General features: G+C 35.3%; 1 protein-coding gene across 1 annotated transcript; it reads right to left on the reverse strand.

The window, feature by feature from the left end:
* Positions 1-5: 5 nt before the first annotated feature.
* LOC110114186 (26S proteasome non-ATPase regulatory subunit 7 homolog A) lies at positions 6-24071 on the reverse strand. The gene is made up of 10 exons (XM_020846972.2): positions 23803-24071; positions 21243-21335; positions 21062-21143; positions 20449-20545; positions 20263-20338; positions 20000-20058; positions 19786-19908; positions 1439-1496; positions 1208-1293; positions 6-394 (listed from the first exon to the last, which is right to left on the reverse strand). The coding sequence occupies exons 1-10, from the start codon at positions 23987-23989 to the stop codon at positions 323-325; spliced, it is 933 nt and encodes a 310-aa protein (XP_020702631.1). The 5' UTR covers positions 23990-24071; the 3' UTR covers positions 6-322.
* Between the last annotated feature and the right edge of the window lie 473 nt (positions 24072-24544).

The following is a 24544-nucleotide window of genomic DNA, read 5'->3' on the forward strand; positions in this document are numbered from 1 at the left end:
TCAAGTTTCGATTGCAAGGTATTTATTTGTTTACCAGGTAATATAAGTCATTCTCATCGTACGTGCTTGAAGAACGAGAATATATAGCTACTGAACTTCAATAAAACAAGTTAAATAGAGAAGAAATAGCAATGTAATAAGAAATAAAAACATTAGTGAGATATAAAAAAAAATGAATGCCAAGATAAACTTCTCGTATCCATCACTGAAGATCTTAGGTTGTTTTTTCAAATCAAAACGCTCAGACGGACAACGCCTCTTCATCTCCATGTCACTGAAACTTCTCGCAAATGAAAATGTAGCCATCTACCAAAGATAAATCCTAGCTTCCTGCGGCACTTGGTACAGCCACAGGTTTGGCGTCTTCAGCTTTCTCATGTTCCTTGTTTAGCATCTGCCGTAGGATATAATAAAATTCAGACAAAATTGAATAAATAAATAAATAACATCTCAATTAAGTTCGAAAATAAATGCGCTTTAACAAGTCAAAATACGTAAAAATAGATGAGTTTGAGTGATGCATACCCATGTGTCTATCTGCATCAGATATATAGTACGTAGGGGTGTGAGTGGAGCCGACTCTCGAGCCGAGCTTACCGAGCACACGAGTCGAGTTCGAGCTTGATAAATCTCGGCTCGAGTTCTAGCTCAATATTTGACTCACGAGTCGAGCTCAAACACCCCCGGGCTCGTGCTCGACTCGACTAGTTTACGCCCCTAATAATTCGTATGCACATGATTAGGTTTGGACAAGGATCAGGGTGGATGATAAGGTTATTGGGCTTCTTTTTATGTTAATAAAATATAATTATTGTTAGAATTCATAGAATTTGAGAAAGGTAAAAATACCTTCTACTTATTATACAAAATTATCCCTATTTATAGATCTATACAATATGTATTAATAAAGAAATAAACAACTTCTAATTGATACATAATTGCCTCAATATAATCCTTCCTAATTCAGCTACCCAAATATAGAAGGATATTGGCGTGATCCAGGTGAGCCTCCCACGGATTCTCATCCTGACCGTGGGATCAAATGCCAAGGGATGACTGAGATTTTGACAATTATATTATCAAATTTCTAATTCATTATAACCTACCCCTCCATTTTTGTAAGGAGAAACAGTTCAAGAGATCACCAATTCGAGTAGAAAAATAAGCAAGATGAAAAACTAAGATCAAAAGAAAAAAAAAACATTACTTTATTGCTGATCAGGTTGTGAAGTGCAATGACGCTTCGGATAAGAGAGGAAAGGTAAATAACCAGCATCATATCATTTGTTTTGACTGTAAAAGAAAATTAAGGATTGCGTCAAGTCAGAAGCTCATAAAGGCATTTCAGCGATCAATTAACTAAAACTGCATAGCAAATAAAATTGAATAAAATCAACAATTACAATCTTTTGACTTATGAGTAGATTAACAGTAATACCAGCAAATGCCTTGATCAATTCATTCACATTTAGGTTAGGAAGTAGATTGAATACATCCTGCAATGATAAAGATTATCATATAAGTAGAAAAACAATCATAAAATAAGAGTGCTTGTAGGCAGTATAATATAGATTTAGTTTGAGAAGAATTGAAGCATTAGGAATGTATTGTATTCCATCTATCTACATTTTAACTTTTCTAGTGTTTAGTTCAAAGCAAAAAAAAAAAGGAAGCAAAATTTAAGGTGATAGAAATACCCCCAATCACTTCCATTTTTCTTATATTTGAAAATCCGCAAAATCAGTCGATTTTCAAATCACATGCCTTCCCCAACGTCTCCTATCGCCTATTTTTGTCTCCATTGTCGGCTAATTGCCTCAAGCCACTTCTATCATTGGTGGCCTCAAATGAGCCTCTCTCATGCGGCCTCAACCTCCCCCAAGTCCATCCACATGGCACCAGCCTTTCACTGCCTAGCAAAGATGTCCCCATCTCCGCCATTGATGACATCCAATGAGCCCTCCTATCACAAGTGACTTACCCCGAGCACCTCCCATCGCTCTCGACCACTCCAAAGCCCTCATGTCACACCCATCCCAACATTTTCCCAACACCGTCCTCTCCCAAGCCCTCCCATCATCGACAACCTTTCATATTTCCACTCCCATTAGCGGTCACCATGCATGAGCCCACGGATGAGAGAGAGAGAGAGAGATTTCATGTATTTGAAGCATATCTAAACAAGACTAAAACAATTCAAAGTATTTATTTCGCATCCAACCAAATAACTAAACGATTTTAAGATGCATGCATTCTAATTAGTTTCCATTTCTAAGATCCTTGTACTTTAAAAATATCCAAACAAACAACCCCTTAAAATGCAGCCAACATAAATAAATGAGAAACCCAAGGTGGAATGCCCAAATGACTAAATCGAACCATAAATATTAACCTTTATTCCATTGAATCAGGGGACCAATATAAGTGAAAATTTATTCAGCAAACAAAAAAATTTAACGCAACATAATGTACTGGAAAATATTTGTTTCTTTCTTCCCTGGAATTAAAGAACGTGAATCATATTAAAATGCATTTTTCAAAACCCACGAAAAAAACGTTAACATTTCATGTAGTTATAGTTTCAATTGTACCAGCTTTTGGTCCTTTAATTACCTATTTTCAATCCCTATTTGTAACAAAGTTAATAGGAATTCAAAATTTGAAATTGTATTAGTATGTTTCCTTACATTGTATTATTTTTCAAAACTCTATTTATGTATGTACCGGTTTTTGAAGAGGAATAAGATGACAAACTAGTGTCTCCTACATCCTTGTGTCTCGATTTTCTTATGTTACAGAGATTGGGTTGCTCTATCCAATATTCTAACCATTAATTTGACTAAAAATATGAAATAGCATAAGAGGACAATCCTCCATGTATGAAATATCCTCTAATCCAAATGTTCTCATCCATAGATCCACTAATAGAGCAGAAAACAATCTAATTACAATAAATGGTTACAAGCTGAATGGCCACAACTACCTAAAATGGTCACAATCCATGATGATGATCATTTGTGCAAGAGACAAAGATAGAGATCAATTCCGACTCTAGATAAAGATGAGATCCAATGTTAAAAATCCGAAAATTAGAGAGCAATATGATAATTTCATGGTTTATCAACTCTATGACCATCAAGATAGGTGAAAAGTTCTTACTATACTAAACTGCCAATGAGATTTGGGAAGTTGTCAGAAAAACTTACTCAAGTTCTGAAAACATATAAAAATTGTTCTAAGTTGAAAAATCTTTCATGAACCGACAAGGTACTCTATTTGAGAATCCCAATTGGAAGTGCTTTCGTATTGAAGCACTATATACATAAATCAAACATTAAGAAAAAACATGGTTAAATTTCTCATGGGATTAAACAAATGATCTTGATGAGGTTTGAGGAAGAATTTTAGGCACAAAACCTCTATTGAATATTTGTAGACCTTTGATGATGTTTGATTGGAGGAAAGTATAAGGTGATGATCGAGCCATCATAACTATTAGCAATTGGAGAAGGGTCAACTCTTATGGCTCTTGAGTTTCAGACATCTTCATTAAATGACTCCACACAGAAGAACTGAAGGCCCCAATGTGACTTGTCACAAATCAATTCACACCAAAGAAACAAGCTGGAAGCTTCATGAAAAACTGTAAAATTAAAATTTGACTCATGGTCCTCACACTAAAGAAAGACGAGAACAACATGTATCTATCAACTACAACTATTCAGACTCCCTTGAACTAATCAAACCTATAATCAGGAAAACCTCAGCCATTCAGCAACTCCTAATGTGATACGAACTTATTATATGCCCAATAAAATACCATCACTTATACCCAAAATTAGGGGTGTCAATATTTGACACGACACGAAAACCCGACCCAGGCCCGACCCGAAAAATCCGGGTTGGACCCGACCCGTTTGAAAAACGGTGCCCGTTGTCGCACTCGGCGTCGCCCGCTGCCGCGCTCGCGAAACCCGAGCTCCTTCTCTGTCGCGCGGGTCAACCGGCAACCCGCCGGGTCGGGTTCGACCTGAGCCCGACCCGTGACCCGAAATTGACACCCCTACCCAAAATACAAACTGTTGATTTAAGGTATGCGGATTGTTGATTTTAGAGCCTCTAATCACAAGATTGGTGACATTTCTTTTTTTTTTTTAACATCTTTGGAGTGCAAAAAATACCTATTAATAAAACTTGTTGATGGAGCTCTGACCACAGTTATTCGAATAGGAACAACTGAATTCCAATCTCTTAAAACTTCACTTGGTCTTATTTGTCCCTAACATAGATTACAATATATTATCTATTAATAACCACGTGATCATCATTGCATTGCCAAAATTTCACCAAATCTGTTGTTTCAGTATTTAGATTCACGGAAAATGATTGACAGTATTGAACCTACCTTCTCAAACCTGAAGTTTCCTTCATATTTTCAAGTTACCACATACACCAACATAAACTCCAATAAGAATCCTTTAATACATTGTATTAATGCTAGGGTGCTTCTTGAAAGCGACATGCTGTATAGCCTGAATAAAATGAGAAGTATACAAGGGCCGTTGCACCGGCACTTGGGTATAGTATTAAATAGGTAAGAGTTCCCATATCATGGACGTATGTGGGCAAGCATCTAGTTCATGAAACTGAAATTAGAATAGGATTTTGAAATAGAGGTTCCCTTACAGATAAATTAATGGAATTAATATATATATGATTTATAAGAAGATAAATAATCTATGCATTAATGAAACTAAATGAGTTGGAGAGAAGGCTAAAAAGATTGATTGTTTAGGATTTAAACTATGGTATTCTGGTAAAAGTCGTACTAGAAATGGTGTATATGTGATTATAGATAAGAGTTTGAAGGATAATGTTGTAAAAATTAAATGAATTGGAGATAGAATAATAGCCGTAAAAATTATTGTTGATACTATGATTATTAATATTATAAATGCTTATGCTCCCCAAGAAGATTTGGATATGTGTTCAAAATTAAAATTTTGGAATGACTTAAAAGAATTAATACAAAAGATATTTCTTGAAGAAAAAGTTTTTATTGGAGGAGATTTAAATGGACATGTTGGTAGAGAGCTAGATGATTTTAAAAACATTCATGGTGACTATGGGTTTGGAGTGACTAATGAAGGTGTTAAGATTGTATTAGATTTTTTTATAACTTATGACTTCGAAATTGCTAATTCCTTATTTAAAAAAAGAGATTAACATCTAATCAATTATAAAAATGAATATACTAAAACTCATATTTATTAGTTTCTTATAAGAAAAGAGATCGTTTATCTTATAAAGATTGTAAAGTTATTTCTAGTGAAAGTTTATATAGTTTAGGACATTAAGATGAAGGGGTAGAATATAAAACATAAAGTAAAATATTATTCTAAGATTAGATGGGGCTTTAAAAAATACTAATAAAAATCATTTTTAGAGTAAAAATTTAGATCTTAAAATTTTGTCTTGTGCATGAGAAAGCCGATGTTAAGTAGGAAAAAGTAACTAGTGATATTAAGAAAGTTGCAAAAGAAGTGCTTGTAGTATCAAAAGAAAAAACTACTAATAATAAAAATAGTTAGTGGTGGAATCAAAATGTGCAAGACAAGATAAAAATAAAAGATTTGTTATAAAAATTATTTTAGATATAAAAACACCAATAATTGAGAAAGATATATAGAGGTCTGTAAGGAGTCTAAGAAAGCAATATGTGATGCAAAAATTTTAGCTTTTAATGATTTATATAATAAATTAGATATTACGAAGGATGAAAGATAAATGTATAAGTTAGTTTAACAAAGAGATAGTAGTAGTAAGGATTTAATGCAAGTGAAGTGCATAAGGATAAAAATTAAAAATACTTTTATTTGAAGAAGATATTTAACAAAGGTAGATGAGATATTTTGCTAAACTTTCAATGAAGATTGTGAGAATACGATTGACTTTAGTGATCCTAATATCCTAAACAAAGATTTATCCTAAATGAAAATAAAGATTTTATTTATCGGCGTACTAATAAAACCGAAGTTGGAGAGGCTTTAAAGAAAATGAAGAGTGGAAAAGCTGTTGGACCTGATGATATTCCAATAGAGGGGTGGAATGCCTAGGAGATGGAGTTTCTTGGCTTACTAAATCTTTCAATATTATTTAGAAGACTGAAAAGATGCCAGATGAGTGGAGAATGAATGTGTTGATTCTTTTTTTAAGAATAAAGGTAATGCGCAAGATTGTGTGAATTATAGAGGAATTAAGTTCATGTGTCATACTTTAAAACTTTGGGAGAGAGTTATGAAGCATAGGTTACAACATAATACTAATGTTTCCCAAAATCAATTTGATTCATGTCGGGTAGGTCTACTATGGAAGCTATTCATTTATTGAGATGTTTGATGGAGAAGCATAGAGAGAATAAGGAGGATCTTCATAAGAAATTCATTGATTTAGAGAAAGCATATGATAAAAATCCAAGAGAAGTGCTATAAAAAGTTCTAAAAAAGAAAGGAGTAAATAATGCTTATATTCAATTCATTAGGGATATGTATGTAGGTGTTGTTACTTGTGTTCAAACACAAGGTGGTTTGACTAAGTACTTTTCTATTTCTGTTGGATTACATCAAGGATCAGCCTTAAGCCCATATCTTTTTGCTTTAGTCATGGATGTTCTCACTAGACATTTGCAAGAGGTTCTATCCAGGTGTATTCTTTTTGCTGATGATATCCTTCTTGTTGATAAGACTAGAGAGGGAGTTGAAGGTAAACTTGAATTATGAAGGTCAACCTTAAAGTTTATATATTTTCGTTTGAGTTAATCTAAAACTGAATATATGGAGTGTAATTTTAGTTGTAACAGATCTAGTAGAGGGTTTGTGACTTTTGGGTATCTAGTTATTAATAAGAGTACGTGTTTTAGATATCTTGGGTCTATTATTCAGAGTGATGGTGAAATAGATGGAGATATTATTAGTAGAATTCAAGTTGGATGGTTGAAGTGGAGGAATGCATTAGGCTTGTTGTGTGATAGAAAAAACTTAAGAAAAAATTCTATAAGATGGTGGTGAGACCTACAATGCTTTATAGTGCAGAATGTGGGCTAATAAAAGAGAAGCATAATATTAAATGTTGCAGAGATGAGGATGCTCATATGGAGTGGCTTTACTCTTAGAGACATGATACGAAAGAGCATATACGTGAAAAAGGTGGAGTAGCTCCGGTTGAAGATAAGATTAGAGAGAGTCACCTTAAATGGTTTGGTCACATAAAATGACGACCTTCTAATGACCTGGTTAGGAAAGTAGATGTATTAGATTTGGCTTATGTTAAGAAATGTAGAGGTAGACCTAAAAAGACTTAGCTAGAAAATATTAGAAATGATCTTTCTTTTCAGATTTAAATGAGAATTTGACTCTTAACATGACACGATGCAGAAAAAAGATTCATGTAGCCGACCCCACATAATGGGATAAAAGCTTAATATTTTTGTTGTTGTATTCTAATTTTATGTACCTTAGCAAATTGTTTCTCGTCTCTAAAGATGCATCTTGTGAAGTTTGCCAATTTACTAAACATACTTAACAACATCATCCCAATATACCTTATAAAAGTTCACATCCCTTTTCACTCATTCCCTCTCCAAATATTTAATGGATCAAGATGGTTCATCTCCTTCATAAATAACCACACTAGAGTTACATGTATATTTTTAAAGAAAGACAAATCTGAAACTTGAAGAATTTTTTGTTTACTCCATAAATTCTTGAAGAGGTCTGTCTACTTCCAAGAGATTCATTGTTGATGATGCTCAATTGATATTCCAAGAGAATTATTCATCAAGACTCCTATGTTGAAACTCCCCAACAAAATGAAATCATTGAAAGAAAAAATAAATCTCTTGGAAGTAGACAGACCTCTTCACCAACCATATCACTAAGCTCAAAAATAAAATAAGCTTTTACACTCTAAAATTCAAAACTCATCTTAGACATTGAAATCCTAGACCTATGTTGCACCAATACGGATACGGCGACACGGATACGACACGATACGAATACGGGACACGTCAATTCTTAAAAATACAGGATACGGGTACAGCGCGGACACGGCATCATAATTTATAAATCATACATAAAAATTAAGAAAGCAATCAAAGCATAATATTTGAAATTACAAAAAAAAATGACAACAACATCATTTGTAGCCTTGTAGCTTATAATATCAAAATATAGGTAAACATTAAATGTCTAGTACAACAACAAAAGCATAAACATAAATTGTCTAGCACATAAAGTTTCAACCATTCAATAGAAGGAATAACATGATTAGCTTCTTCAGTGGTTTGTCTTTGAACTTCTATATCATCTTCAATAAATATCATAGCTTTTAATTCAGGCTCATCAAGAGAAAGATAGTAATTTCTAATATTCTCATATCATCAAGAGACTCAAATCCATCTCGGAAATGAGAGAACTTTGCTCGCAGTCGCGGAAGTAAATACGACGCATCTTTTTTTTTTTCGGATTTCTTTGAGTTTTTCAACGAACACGTGCATCGGATACGCGTGTCCTTTTGAAATTAAATAGTATTTTAATTGGATACGTCTTTGGCGTATCCAACACGTATCGGTGGAGTATTGGAGGCGTATCCGTGTATCGGTGTATCAGATACAGCATGCCTTCATAAATAGGTGTATCGGTGCAACATAGTCCTAGACAAGAGTAATGTTAACTCTTCCTCTGGAAGTTTTTGGATGCTCATTCTAAACCCACATTTATCCACATAATAGAAGCAATGTAAATCATAAGCTATCAACTGCTTTTTTTATCAAATAAACCTCCAATAAAAAAAAGATATAAATGCTACCTAACCTACCGATAAATAATTTTACAACCCTATGGAATCTTACCCAAGGAATATCAATTTTGACCGGTCCAGCCGATCCACGCGGGACCGGTCCAGGCGCAAACGAGGCGAAACGTCTCCGCCTCATGCTCTAGTCGTACGAACCGCAGTAGCTAAAGGAGCATTTTAGGAAGGATTTTTAAGGGATTTATGAGGGAAATTTGAATGCAGTGACTATTTACGGATTTCCTTTTGATTTGTATGCATTAAATACTTTGTTTTTCGGGGGTTAGGGCATCTTGAATTGGGCTGAGATTTGAGATCTCTTAGATTTAGGTTTTCTTTTGAGCTCTAGCGGCATCTAGAAATTTGGGAGAGATCGATCCTCCTCTTGTATAGAGGATCAATTGTATCTTGCTATTTTCCGTTTCCCTTTCATCAAATAATACAAATTATCTACTGTTTTCATGATTTTTTTGGATTTTTTTTTTGTAGAAGCTCGTTGTTTTCTGAAGATTGATAGGAAATACTTGAGATCTACAAGTACTTCCTATCAAATTAGTATCAAAGCAAATCTTGGGATAGTTGGCGGGCTGTTTTTGCAAATTCCAGAGGCTGTTCTTGGGCCGCTAAAGAAGGAAAATGCTGTTTTTTGAAGGAAAAATCTAGATTTTTGTGTCTACAAAAATTCGGAGAACGATGGCGACCAAAAAAGTAGACGCTTTGGAGGAGAGATTGGAAGTAGAGATGAACCAAATCAAAACCACGGTGGAGGACAGAATGTCTTCCATGGAAGGACAAGTTGCAGACTTATGGAAGATGATGAAGAAGCTGTTAGAATTCTACAACTAATCGGCGGCTTCGGTGGCAAGAGGCCCAAAAGGGCCTAATACAAATTCTAAAATCCGTAAGGATGAAAAGGAGGTAGAGATCGTAGAGAGAGAAAGGAGAAGACCTCATCTAGAGCCTTTCCAGATGGAGTATAGAGGAGATAGATTTGGGGAAATGCATGGGTATGGAAGGCAGGAGCAATGGGACGCTTATTTGGAATGTAGGGAAGGAAATTATGGTCGTCGAGGGACTGATTTTGAAGGGAGGAGAGGGGAATTCGAATGAGGTTATAAGTATGAAAGGGAAAGGGAAGATAAGGAGACTTGGGGGGGGGGGGGGGAGCACTTGGGCAAGGGGACAGGGGGTCGAACACTTGAGAAAGGGGAAACAATGAAGAAATGAGAGGAAACGGGGGAGATCAGAAGGTGAGAAAGTTGAAGATGCCTCTCTTCGAGGGCGAGGATGCGTATGGGTGGATCTATAAGGTGGAGAGGTACTTTGTCATTAATGGGCTAACAAAGGAGGAGAAACTGACAGCAGCGGGCCTATGTTTGGAGGAGAATGCACTATCATGGTATCAGTGGAGAAACCATAGGAGACCTATCAAGAACAGGAGGGAATTCAAGGACTGCGTGATAGGATATTTCTAAACCGATCGAGGAAGAGATTTCTATGAGCAGTTCTTTGCTCTGGCACAGTATGGATCAGTAGCAGACTACCGGGAGCAGTTTGAGCACCTAGCCAAAAGGGTGGAGCGATTATCAGATACGATATTGAAGGGGAACTTCATGAAGGAGCTGAAGGTAGAAATAAGAATGACAGTGAAAGTTCGGATGCCTCATGACTTAGGGGGGGGGGGCATGAAGTTGGCACAGCTGGTGAAAAATACAAAGAATATAGAGAAGGAAGCCAGGAGCAACAGCTCAGGAGGCTCTTACAATATAACAACCACTCTTCTAGCATCCAAGGGGCCTACATCAGGCAATATTAATGAGACCACCAGAGAGAAGCCAGTGGGAGGGAGTGGGGAAAAATTAAAAAGGCTGACATATAATGAGATGCAGAAGAAGAGGGCAAAAGGGTTATGTTTATGGTGTGATGAGAAGTATACTCCAGGACACAGGTGTAGGGATTAAACTCTTCAGGTTCTCACTGTCTGTGATGACGAGAAAACTGAGGATGGAGGTGAAAGAGAGATCGATGACAAGTTGCATCTGGATGTGGCAGAGGTCTCCCTGAATTCAGTAGAAGGATTCACTTCGAATCATACGATGAAGGTGAAGGGGGAAATAGAAGACATGGAGGTGATTTTGATTGACAGTGGGGCTACCATAATTTTATTTCCACCCAGGTTGTCAATCAACTGGGAGTGAAATTGGTGGACACCAGTTATTATGGGGTGATAATGGGAACAGGGAAGGTGGAGAAAGGCCAGGGGATCTGTAAAGGAGTGGTGTTGAACATCCAGGAGATTCAAGTAATGGAGGATTTCTCCCACTAGAGTTAGGAAGTACTGATGTCATCTTGGGGATGAAGTGGTTGCAAACCTTGGGGGAAACCAAGGACAATTAGGGAGCACTCACGATGTTATTAATGGTGGATGGGAGAAAGGAGGTTATAAGAGGAGATGCAGGGCTATCCAAAGCCATAGTATTACTTAAGACCATAGTTAGAAGCCTACAAGAGATGGGGGAAGATTATATGGTGGGATTACACAAGCTGGATGTGATCATGATGGAGGAGGGATGAGATGTTTCTCTTTCAGTGCATACCTTGATTTCAGCAATTTAGTAAGGATTTTCAGCCACCTCAAGGATGGTCACCTCCACGGAAACACGAGCATATCTCCACCTTGAGGACAAGATGGATCTTTGGGAGAGGAGTATTGTTAGAACAGTCCATTAGACCGGTCTAGCCGATCCACGCGGGACAGGCCCAGCGCGAACGAGGCGGAACGTCTTCGCCTCATGCTCTAGTTGCACGAACTGCAGTAGCTAACGGAGCATTTTAGGAAGGATTTTTGAGGGATTTGGGGGGGAAATTTGAATATAGGGACTATTTAGGGATTTCCTTTTGATTTGTATGCATTAAATACTTTGTTTTCTGAGGGTTAGGGCATCTTGAATTGGGCTGAAATTTGAGATCTCTTAGATTTAGGTTTTCTTTTGGGTTCTAGCTGCGTCTAGAGATTTGGGAGAGATCGATCCTCCTCTCGAATAGAGGATCAATTGTACTTTGCTATTTTCTGTTTCCCTTTCATCAAATAATACAAATTATCTATTGTTTTTGTGTTTTTTTTTTGCGGGTTTTTTTGTGTAGAAGCTCACTGTTTTCTGAAAATTTATAGGAAATACTTGAGATCTACAAGCACTTCCTATCACCAACATCAATCTAACCATGTATAAACAAAATAATCTATAAAAAGAAACTTGACTATCTCATTTATATATGTGGATGATATTGTACTTGCAAGAAATTTTAGCAATGAGATGGCAACCACCAAAAGCTTTTGGTTAAGAACTTTAAAATCAAATATATTGTAAAGCTAAAGTATTTCTCATGGAAGGAGGTTTCCATAAGGCCCAAATCCTACAAAGATATTATTCTCACTCAACACAAATATGTTCTTGAACTTCTAAAATAATCTAGAATGCTTGGATGCAAACTAGTTGAGACTAGCTTGAACCCAAATGTTTAAGTACTGATAAAAGATGATAGTGTAGTAGTGTTACAAAGGTCACTATTAAAGACTTATGCTGTGTTTGGGACGGCGTTTTCAGTGCTTTATTGTTTAAAACTCAACCAGACGTATGCTTGGGGCACTGCTTTGTAACAGAGTATTAAAACTTTTTACGTTTGCAGCCTGCTTTCTGTGACCAACAAATATCGCTTGTGTTTGTTGCGTTCCATGCTTCTCAAAATATAAAATGATGCAAAGGCCCTCCTTTGAGAGTAGTGCCACATTTCACCTTCTTCTTCTACCTCTGAATCAGGGATTTGCTCGCACCAACTCTCATCAGTTCTTCCTGTTACCCCCCCCCCCCGTAATCCCTTCTCATAGCCTGCTCGCACAAGTTATCGTTTCAGCACCTACAGCTTCGAATGGCCTCAAATGAAGCCTCCACAGAGTATATTTATGAAAAACCTTTCTGGTAGCTACACCATTTGCTGGCTGTAGCTTAAGATTTGTTTTGAGGTTCATATAAATGACGATGGCATTTCTGCTAGCATCTTCTGATGCCAAATATCGGACAAATGAGAAGGTCTTCTAATCACGTTGGCTTAACAATTCCTCAATCGTATCAATAAAAAAAGTTTTCTTTCCTGTTATCCTTCTTACCTTTCTCCCAATTTATAGCAAATATTTTTTGACTGCATAGTTAGATTTCATGGGAACTTGGTAGGAGGCAGGAATTGAGAGGTAAGAGGGTGCCTGGAACACGTGAGTATTTTACATGAGCAAATAGTTGCTATTTTAAGTTGGGTTTTTTTTCTTCTGATTTACATGAGCAAAACCAAGGTCGGACCTTTAGTAGGTTATATGTGTTCATTTTTCTATTCTATCCAGGAACCCATGAACAATCAGACTACAAGCAATGGCCGTAGAAGCCATGCAAAAAATGGAGTCACCACCATCTATTGTCCAGTTATTGCCTATTGTTGACGATCGAGATTATTCAATAATGTCTTATATTTCAAATAATGTCTTGTATTTCTATTCTCGACATTTTTTTCTTTGTTGTTGTATTATAACAAAAAATTATTATTATGAAGTAATGTTGTGGGATTCTAAAATTTTTCAGCTTATTTTAACTTATGATGATACTTTGTTAAAAAAATATTTGCTAAAATTGGATTAAATTTTAATTTAAAATTATTAGCTTGTTATCATATTTATTTAAAAAATAATTGACATAAATAATTTTTTTCATCTCAATATATATAAGGATATCAAAGAAATTTGTTTTCATACAGCTGCAGCACAGCAACTTGGCAGTAAACTTCCCAAACAAAATATATTGATTTCTATACAAAAACTTCAGAAAGTAATTTTCTGTATAACAACTCACAACCTGCTTTACCAACAGCTGTAGCCGTCCCAAACAAACCCTTAGTAAACTTATCTATTATTCTATTTCACACATAATATGCCTAATGTTTGCTTCTTGTAAGCTTGGTTAGACAATTCATGAACAATCATGCTAACAACATATAAATGTTATGTGAATTCTACGATACCTACAAATTAACCCCGAAAAATGATTATTCTTCAAAAAAAAAAAAACCGCATACATAAATAATAAAGTGTTCATTGATGATGATTGGGCTTATTCTAGAACTGATTATAGATCTAACTCAAATCACTAAATATTCACATGGAATAATCTTGTGGCAATAAGCTAAAAAACCTGCAATAGCCAGAAGCAATGCTAATGCAAAATTTAGAGCAATGACTAATGAAATTATGAAGGAATGTGATTAAAATGACTCCACAATGAGTTTTCTATCAAGGAAGAAGATCCCCTCATATTATTTTGAAATAATCAAGCTGCATTAAGTATTTCAATGAATCTTGTTCACCATTATGGAACTAAACAAGTGGGAGTCGACTGTCACTTCATAAAAAAAATGTAAACCTTGTGATTATTTCACTTGTTTACACAAAAACCCATCTACAAATTGTTGACATGCTTGCTAAAGCTTTCTCAAGAAGGAACATTGAAATTCTAATTGCCAAGTTGATATTCTAAACATTTAATATGGAGCTTGAGGGCGAGTGAAAAAGAAAAAAAAAAAACAGATTCTCTAGGTTGGTTTAAAATCAACTCCCTAGCTTATTTGGAAACAAATGAACTGATCATGATCCCAAAGTTTTGGACTCCAATCAGCTGCTATATTTGCTCCATAATAATTCCAGATTTACTATCATTAATGGGGAAGGTTTCAAAAACAAAAAATAAAAAATAATAAAATAATAAAATAAAAAAGGGGGAGGGTTTCAACATATGATGTGGAAAGCTCACTGCATTTAATACCAGATATGTTCTGCATTAATTAAATGGATTTCTGCCATTGGAATTGGGCGGCCTATTGCAACTGTGTTAATCCAGATTTGATGCTTTAATTACCTCATTTCTATCCCGATTTGTTACACAATCACTGGGAATTCAAAATATGAAATTATGTTAGTGTATTTCTTGCTTTAGGCTATGCTTTCTTTACTTGCTATTTTTCAAAACACTTTTTATATATGAACCTGATTTAGGAATAAGAAAATGTGAGAATTAGTTTCTCCAACATTCTTCTGTCTTGATTTTCTCCACAATGCATCATGCATTTCTACCCTACCGAAAGCTAGAGCTCAACCTCGTCCTTAGTCTTACTCGACCTTTCTTTATCTAGCTTAAACGCTTTCCCCTATACACATGATTTGTCAGGCCAATCTTAACAATGAACTTAAATAAACATATCCATTTAGGCAAGTTGAACTAGCAGGCAACAAACTCTAGATAACTTTATAGTGGATATGACAAAACTCTAGATAACTTTATAGTGGATATGACAAAACAGAAGCATATCACAATGCATAGTTTGATAGACATCATTAAAATGATCACGTAACAGGGCTAATATAAAATAGCGTTACGTTATCATTTTAATTAGAACGAAATTTGAATTATGAGTAATCTACATGTAGGTAGATTTTTGGTGTGTCAAACATTTATTAAAAGATCTAAGTCAACCTAAATCCCTCATTTAAGTCACAACCACCAGTCCCTGCATCTCTCTCTTCATAAATGCAGACAATCCCCACCTTTCTTTGGAAAACATAAAATAACTAATTGAATTTTATTCACCTTCTTCGAACCTAAATGCAACTCTTTAATTCCCCTATAATAATTACTCAATCTTTTCTTCCTAAGACCTTGGCCAGCCATCCATCCCTTGATTTCCCTTCTCTGGTGATAAACACCTATCCAATAGCTTATCTAGTTGTAATTAAGTGAATGAAAATTTGGTAAAGTGCTGAAATTCTCTTTGTGCTCATACACCAAGTGAGGAAAAATTAAGGTTTTTATCCTCCCTTGGAGGACTTCCAAGAAAGGGAGACAATATTCATGACGATAGACTACCCGGGAGGTTATCTTCATACCAACAAATTAAGCAGTCCAAGTTGGTTAAGTCTCCACATTAAAATTAATACTGCTATAGTATTATCATTATCCTTTCTTTACTTCAGATGTTTTTTCCTCCTCTAGTTCATCACCATAATTGATTAAAAAAAACACTTTTGTTAATCTTGTATCTTATTGCGAAGCTTCAACTACTAACTCATCAAGATGGTAGTTGATTTTATTTGAAAGGAACTGCAAAAATTTATACTTTAAAACTTCATTACAAAGCTTCTCATTAAACCCTACATTATAATTGCTATCAAAGCAAGTTGAACCTTGCTATTGTTGAAGTTTCTCATTTCATCCTATATCATAATTAGTAACAGAGCATGTTGAACCTAGCTATTGTTTTTAATTTGTTTTAAGCACTTACATTTCTTGTATTAAAAATTCCTGCATATTTTGCATGTTGTCCTTCACAGTTGATTGGATAAACTATTACTTGATTGGGTTCATTATCTATCTTAATTCTGTTAAAAAATTCACTACATTTGCACATCATTTTAAACACATAATCCTACATGCATTTTGACGAAATTACAAACCCTGCGTGCTAGTTCTGAGTAACCAATTCATGTTGCTTGTGTTAAAAGCAAACACCTAAGCCTGCCAAGTTTGCACCAATAAGTCTATTGTTAAGTTGTTATTTTGTGGTGAGTACGACCTTATGTCTACTTCTCCTTGTTAGCAAACCCTCAGCCATGTTTCTCTCCTTACGAGAACCCATTGTGTTCACCCATAGTAAGATTGTTCTATTGTAGGGGTGTAAACGAGTTGAGTCGAGGCAAGTAGTGACATTATCAAGCTGAGCTCGTTTATCTCACAGTGAGCTCAAATCGAGCTCGTTTAATGAGCTCAAACTCAACTCGCTGTATAAAATTAAAGCTCGAGCTCAGCTCAATTCAAACTCATTTTCATGGAAGGTTATCGTGAAAATGTAAAATCCAACGAGAACTTCCGAGTGCAGGCTGACGAACAAGAAGAAGGGTCTGAGTCACAGTTGTCTGAAACACCGACAACGGAAAGGAGAAGTAGACGACAAAGTTGTTGTTGACGTGATAAAGCCGTGAAAGAAGTTTGTTGCACGTTTTCCCATACCTTGAATTAATTAATTGGAACAATTAATGTCTGTAACTTTTTTTCTTTGAGAATATATCTTTACTGTTATATATATATATATATATAATGTAGCATTTATTAGGCTGCAGCTTTCACCATTAATTTTTTTTAAACATTCAAATTTAATAAAATTAATTATTATTTAAAAAATCCTAACAATCATTCGAGCTTGCAAGCTCTAACTCGAGCTCATTTAATAGACGCTCTTTAATTCCAAATTTTTATGGATGTAGCTCGCCTCCCAAATTGGTTCAACAATTGTCATCTGCTCCCAAAGAATCCATCAATCCCAAGGGAAAGGGAGTTGTTAAACCCTTTGATTTCAAACTTTGGACATTAAGTGATTAACATGTCACAAAACAGACCACTAAGCAAGCACTTGCCCCTACATGAGTTCACAACAACTCTCCTAATCCTAATCAGCCCAACGATCAAATAGAACAGGTGGATTGTGACCATTGTGTGAATGCTAGTATCACCGAAAGGCCTTGGATAGGTCATGTTTAGCTATCATGCATTGTGTTCTATCCACCCCAAGGACAAATAGGAAAATATAAATAAACAAAGCAATAGTATATATACCACACTTAGTATCCATGAATACATTAGCCTTTTACAAATTGTTAGTTATGTTATTCAAATATTATAAATGCCATAGTGGTCCCTTTGACCAAGTGGGTCAAAATTAAAATTAAAATAATTTTGAATGTATGATTTGCACTAATAACCAATTTAAATATGAGTAATATGTTATCAATAAATCAACTAATCTTTCACTAGTATTATGTATCAAACATAGCAATATAATCGAATTCTAGCCTTGGCTCAAATAAATTTTCTAAGGGGAAATTGAAGATAATTTTTTAAAAATATGTAAAGTTCGACCCTTACTCTAAATTAAATACAAATAAGTTTAAGTTAATTTTGACTAGTTATAACTCGATTAAAAAGTTGAGTTTCTACATTAATTTGTAGTGAGAAATACATTAAATTTTAAACGAGACTTAAATAATAGCTATGTTTTAGCCAAGGGTGAGCTTTAGGTTTTAGGTATGTAGAAAAATAAAATCTGAATTAGGGTTCAGATTTTCCTAATTGGAAATATCAAAATTCAGATTTTGAATTTCAAAGAATTTCAAAATCAAGAGGGAAATTAAGAGAGAGAGAGAGAGTATCAATTAGAAACTTAATTGTGGCTTCATTTGAGAAAGGAAATAATGGAAAGAAGAGATAAAAGGCTTGGTGAGGGGGCCGGCCATGTAGAGAGTGGAGAGAGGAGTTTTTGTTTTAAGTATGTGGGCTCCAAGGAATAAATAGTGATTGAAATCAAATCTGAATTTAATTTCATATTTGATTTAAGTATGAAGGTTTCCTAAATGGGGTTTTAGCAATAGGAAAGTATTTGAATTCAAATATTTAATTGAATCCCCAATAGGAAACTTTCCTAATTGACTATGGCTTATTTTAGGAAAGAAAATAATTGTGATTGGACTTTTGAATTTCAGATTTTTGGGGACATGGTGGCCGGCTGTTAAGGCTTGGGAAGGAGAGGGGCGGTGGGGTGGAGGCCGACAGCTTGGTTGGTGTAGTGGCCAGCGGTTTGGGCAGCCAATGGGGCTGACGACGTTGGGCATTCACGAGATTGGGTCAGGAAATTAAAGGAGGTGGTGGTGAAGGCAGGCTGGTGGGTGAATAGGGTAGAAGAGGTGGTTGGATGTAGTGATCTCAATGTATGAATACAAGAGATTTGATTTCTTCCTTTAGTGATCTCTTACCATGCTCTTCTCATCTATAAAATTTGATATTGGTTTTACAAATGTGATTGATTTAGTCAAACTCTACAACTAATTATTCTCATTGTGGGGTTGATTCTTAGTAGAGTGATGGCTTTTTGTGGTATCAAATCTTTACAAAATTTGAAGCTGAGCAGCAGCAAATTTTACTGATGGAGATTATCTGATAATTAATTCCATTTGGATTATTATGATTTCAGTCATTTTCCTGGATTGTTGTTTTGAAGACTTACAAGTGGGGTACAATTAATGATCTTATTTGTCATTTTTATATAGTGAGTACGTCAGCAGTAATAAATGAGGATGAATAATAGTGGAATAATTCAAATTAATTTTCTATAGAACAGGTGGATTCTCCCCAATTTGAGTTCTACACATGTCCCCATACCCAAACGTTCAAGAAGTATTGGAATAATTTTCTAAAAATAAAGAACATTTTATTAGGATAATTATGGTCACAGTTATTTTCCCGGAATCCTGTTTTGCATAAAAGTACTGTATGCTTATGATCTTATTTGTCATTATTACATAACAAGTCCACTGGGCTGTAATAATGAGGATGAATAATAGTGGGACTATTCATAGCATTACTTTTGCATATAACAGGCAGGTTCTCAACAATTTGAGTTCTACATATGTTGGCATAGTTATATGTTCAAGAAGCACAGGGAAATTTTTCCAAATAGAATGTCTTTAGAGAGTGTGGGTGAATGTCAGACGAGGTGTCTAGCATGAAATAATGGCTCTCTTGGGACTGTCATGCTTTAAAGTACTGAATAAGACTGACGCCCAACAGGTCATGAGCTCTGTTATCTTACCATTCTTTCAGAAAGAGAAAATAGAGAATATAAACAAGAATGTTTAAATCATAATATGAAATAAATCAATAAAATTAAAAAAATAAAAGACTAGCAACCCTTTAAATTGCTTGTGTCATGAGATCCAATGCGTATATTAAATTAATTAGCAATTTAGTGAAAATAAAATAATTATACGGACAGCAGACAAATAAGACATCCAACCTGCAGATGGTAAAGAATTTCATGATTCAATGGAAGCTTCCCTTCAATGACAAGATCTAAATAACCCCTTATCTCGCGAAGCCTTGCATCAAGGCCCTTTAAGGCTGCAAGTTTACTTGTAACCTACATAATCAAAATGCCAATTCGACTCAGAGTCAATAACCTATAGCTAATTATTTTAGATCCAACTAAGTAAAACAGAGTAGAAAAATACCTCTGTTGCAAGAGTACTGACAGTGGTATCCTTGACATCCCTCAACAAATGTTCAACTCCTAAAACAGATAGGCAGAAAGTTTAACATCTTTAAGTAATCGTGTGACAAAATAATGATCTCTACAATAGAAAGATATGAAGAGGCCTCAATAAGCACATCCTTCAAATCATAAAAAATGGAGCAGTTTTCAAGAACAAAAAACAATTGCAAAAGACATGAATATTAGCTAAAGATTTCAAATTCAGCAGCATCATGGGCGTACCAATTTCTTCAACTTCATGAGCAGCAATTTCAGAAGGCACGTGCACAAAGACCTTCTGACTTTTCTGGGTAGCATTCTATAACCATATCGACATATCAACAATCAAGGTCTTAATAATATTAATCTGCCTCAGAATAAAGATAAGAAAATTTCATGAGAAATTGTAATACACTTGAATCAGCTCACCTCTTTAACCTCTTCAACAGCATAGTAAGCTTTGGTAGGTATTCCTAACTCCTTAGGTTGAACATCAATTATGACCAAGACAGGATTGTGCACATAACTGTAATAATAAAGCGTAAGAAACAAAATAATATTGTGTCCCACAAAGTTTAATCATTATATATCCTGTTAATAAAAACAACACAAACTTGCGATAGAAACAAGAAAAAGTGATCAAACTTCAAGTTACTTCGAAAATTAGAAGAGATTGTAGAAGAAAAATACTTTCCATGCATCTTGGTACAATGATCAAGAACTAGAAATAGCTAATCAAAATAGAGATCTTCAAATGCACACTCAGGTCACAAAAAACATTTCAACTGTTTAAGATACAAGATATTCTTATGCGTACAAATCCCAGGTAAATTGAATCTCTATGAATAGGAATGTGTTAAATGTAGCAACAAGCTTAAGAGATCAAGTTGATTTTTTGTGTATTATTAACTCGTACATGAAAGGTTGAAAGAGATACAAAAGAGCACGGTTCAATGCCTAAAAGGAACTATGAAAGCATGTATTGGGCAAAGGAACTGTACTATTTAAACCCCTTGAATGAGGATTGAAGGAGTAATCTTACTCATTAAATCTAGCATGAACATCCAAATCATTCTCACGCAGTTTTGGACCTGTGCTATACCAACCAACGACATGCTCCTTAGCTGAAAATTAAAAAATAAAAAGCGCTTCAGCATAAATGTCATGCCATGAAACTTATTGGTCCAAACAGCCTAAAATTCCATTAAAGAGACAAGTAATACCATTTATTCTCTTAAACATAGAAAACATTGCCTCATGATAATTATGATCCAGGAACCAGATGCTTGGATCTGTGTCATCTTCTTCAAAAGGCACTGCAAAGATATCATAAGGAAATAATAAGCTGTTATAGGTGTATGGCTATGTTGCACCCATACGGATACGGTGACACGGATACGACACGATACGGATACGGGACACGGCAATTCTTAAAAATACAGGATACGGATACAGCGCGGATACAGCAATATAATATATAAATCATACATAAAAAATAACAAATTAATCAAAGCATAATATTTGAAATGACAAAAAAAAAATTGAAAGCAACATCATTTGTAGCATTGTATCTTATAATATCTAAATAAAAATAAGCATTAATTATTTAAATGTCTAGTACAACAACAAAAACATAAACATAAATTGTCCAGCATATGAAGTTTTAAATTAAAAGCACGAAGGATCGACACAATTAATCCACATGAATTTGAAACATGAAATTTTTTAATAAAAAGTATAGATATGTTGCGCCTATGCCGGGGGTCCAAGGGGGCGTTGCCCCCTGGCGGGGGTTCAGGTCGTGGGGTCAAGGGGCAGCGCCCCTGCGGGGGTTTCCGAGGGCAGCCCATGATGTTGCTGCTTGGTACCATTCGGTACCCCTCTGTACCGAGTTGTACCGAGCGGTACCGAGTTCCGGTACCGAGTTCCGGTACCGAACGGTACAGAGTTCTAGTATTGCTTGGTACCGAGCTGTACCAAGCAGTACCGAGCAGTATTGAGTTCTAGTATCGCTCGGTACCGACAAGTACCGAGCGGTACCGAGTATCGAGCAGTACTGACTACTGAGTTCTAGTATCGCTCAGTACCGAGTGGTACCGAGCAGTACCGAGTATGCTCGTAGCAGTACCGAGTATCAAGTGATACGCGTGTCCGATCAAATTTAAATAGTATTTTAATTGGACACGGCAAAGCCGTATCCGACACGTATTTGTGCCGTATCGGAGGCGTATCCGTATCTGACACGTGTCCGATACAGCATGCCTCATAAATAGGCGTATCTGTGCAACATACGTGTGTGGTTAATACCCTGCATCATATTCAACAAGTTGCAATACATAATTTCAATAAATTGAAATTTTTTCTGTTATATGAAGTACCATTAATTAATCATTCATTTCAATGGATAAAATTCCAAAGGAAAGGTTGAGCATTTTAAAACAAGATCAGTTGCAAAAGGATTTACTCAAAGGGTGGGTATTAACTTCAATGAAATGTTTTCATTGGCCTCTTTTCAGGTCATTATGGCACTAGCGACTCATTTTGATTCAAAGTTGCATCAAATGTTCTTTCCTTAGTCACATTGTTTTGGCATTTCAACTCCACTTCTCCTCCACTCTCACCAAAGCTTCTACATCACTCCTAACATCTTTTAGAAGTCTCTTAGACAATTAATCCACCACTTAAGGGTATAACCCTACGCCACACCACATGTGTTCTTTTCTTAGTCATAATGCAAAAGAAAGGATGCATTGTTAGAGGAGCCCTATAAAGGCATTTTCTGCAAAGGAATATAAGGACGATAATGAAAATAGTATGTTGGATCACATTTTAAATGTTATTTTCTTGCTACAAATGTAACTCATATTAACAAATTTACATTTATAACCATGAATCAGTTTAGCATCATTAAAGAGGGAGACAACTTCCATGATTTGATGTTTGAGAAATTTTAAAAGACGAAATCATGATTGGAAATGTTATATTCAAAAGCTAATTTACTAAATATTGTGGCCACATTATAACAAATATTTTTTGTGAATTGGTTAAAATTACCAATTAATGTTGTCCAAGTGATGAAATATTGAAATATTTTCTATTTTTGGTTGTAATTAAATAATAATTTAACTTATTGGAAAAAATATATAGTTCATAGAATATCTTAAGCTCATTCATGTAATCTTATTTCAAGGTTTTAATTAAAACATAATTAAGGTCCAAGTGGTACGCAACATAGTGTAGGCACAAATATTGATAAAACTCCGTAATGGAAGAATATAACAAGTTACATAAAAAAGATTATGGCTTGGTCACCTCACCCCATCGAAAGTAGAATTTTGCATATTCACCAAGGCTGCCTAGAAACATCGTTGAAGGAAAAGGAAGATATAGCAGTTTCTTTCTATTGCAAAGAAATATACCCCTCAGATATGCAAGATAAGATTATTATTTCATAATTTTACTTAATTAGGCATTGCAAATTCAACTCGTGATTGTATTGCCGATTTTTTTTTTTTGCCGAAAATACTCGTGATGGTATTGATCATCATTTGTTTTAATAGACATGTATCTGACCAGCGGAAAAGCACATGGATAAAAGAGAAAAGGAATCACTAAAGATAAGCAAAAAATCATTCAAATTAATCACGGAAACCTTCAAAATCGCATATTAAGGCTATGCCTAGTTCCAATCTCCTAGAACTACAACTATAAGTAATAAAAAGCACATGGATGCGAACTTGATACATTGCATCAGAACAAATGAAATATATGTCGAATTCATACCTGCGTAACTGTTGGATACATCGACGACGCCCTTTGAGGAGCTACCAAGAAGGACACCGATGACTCGCTTGCGTGGGTCGCGGGCAACGCGGTTGTAGTTATCGACGATGCTCAAGAGAACTAAAGGGTGCACGATGACCTTCTCGATCGGCCGTAACGAGATCTGCTGTGTCTTTATGACATCCATACTTCTCGTCTTCCTCCTCGCAACCCTAGAACTCTTGAAGGTCGCATACGCTTGACTACACTAGGCTCCCACCTTATAAAAGGACATACCTGTAAGTGAAAATTTTATTATTTACAATATTAACATTTTCTTCAATCTATTTTTAATTTATATTTCAAATATTAAAATTTGATAAGAATTTTAATAATTGAAATAGAATTTAAAAGGGAGATTTAGATACATATCATTATATTACTATCATTTTATCTATCTAACAGCTCAACTATTAATATTACAGTTATACCATCAAATTCCTAATTTACATCAATTCTAACACTCCATCTCCAACGGGGCTCACGATGTCTCCTTCCCTTTTTTCGTGAATTAGGGGTTAACTTCTATGACCCACTGAAGTGAAGAAGGAGGGGGGTTGCGTTCCATTATATGAGAACAAAGCCGGCCCTTTTCACAATCCAAGGTAAGAGAATGAAATTTTTGTTTCGATTAGTTTTTTCATCAGTCTCTTATGCAGTACTTGGTTTTATATCATGAATCTTCTTTCACGTTCTTTTTTTA

The sequence above is a fragment of the Dendrobium catenatum genome, unplaced genomic scaffold (assembly GCF_001605985.2).
Source record: "Dendrobium catenatum unplaced genomic scaffold, ASM160598v2 fragScaff_scaffold_716, whole genome shotgun sequence".
Lineage (NCBI taxonomy): Eukaryota > Viridiplantae > Streptophyta > Magnoliopsida > Asparagales > Orchidaceae > Dendrobium > Dendrobium catenatum.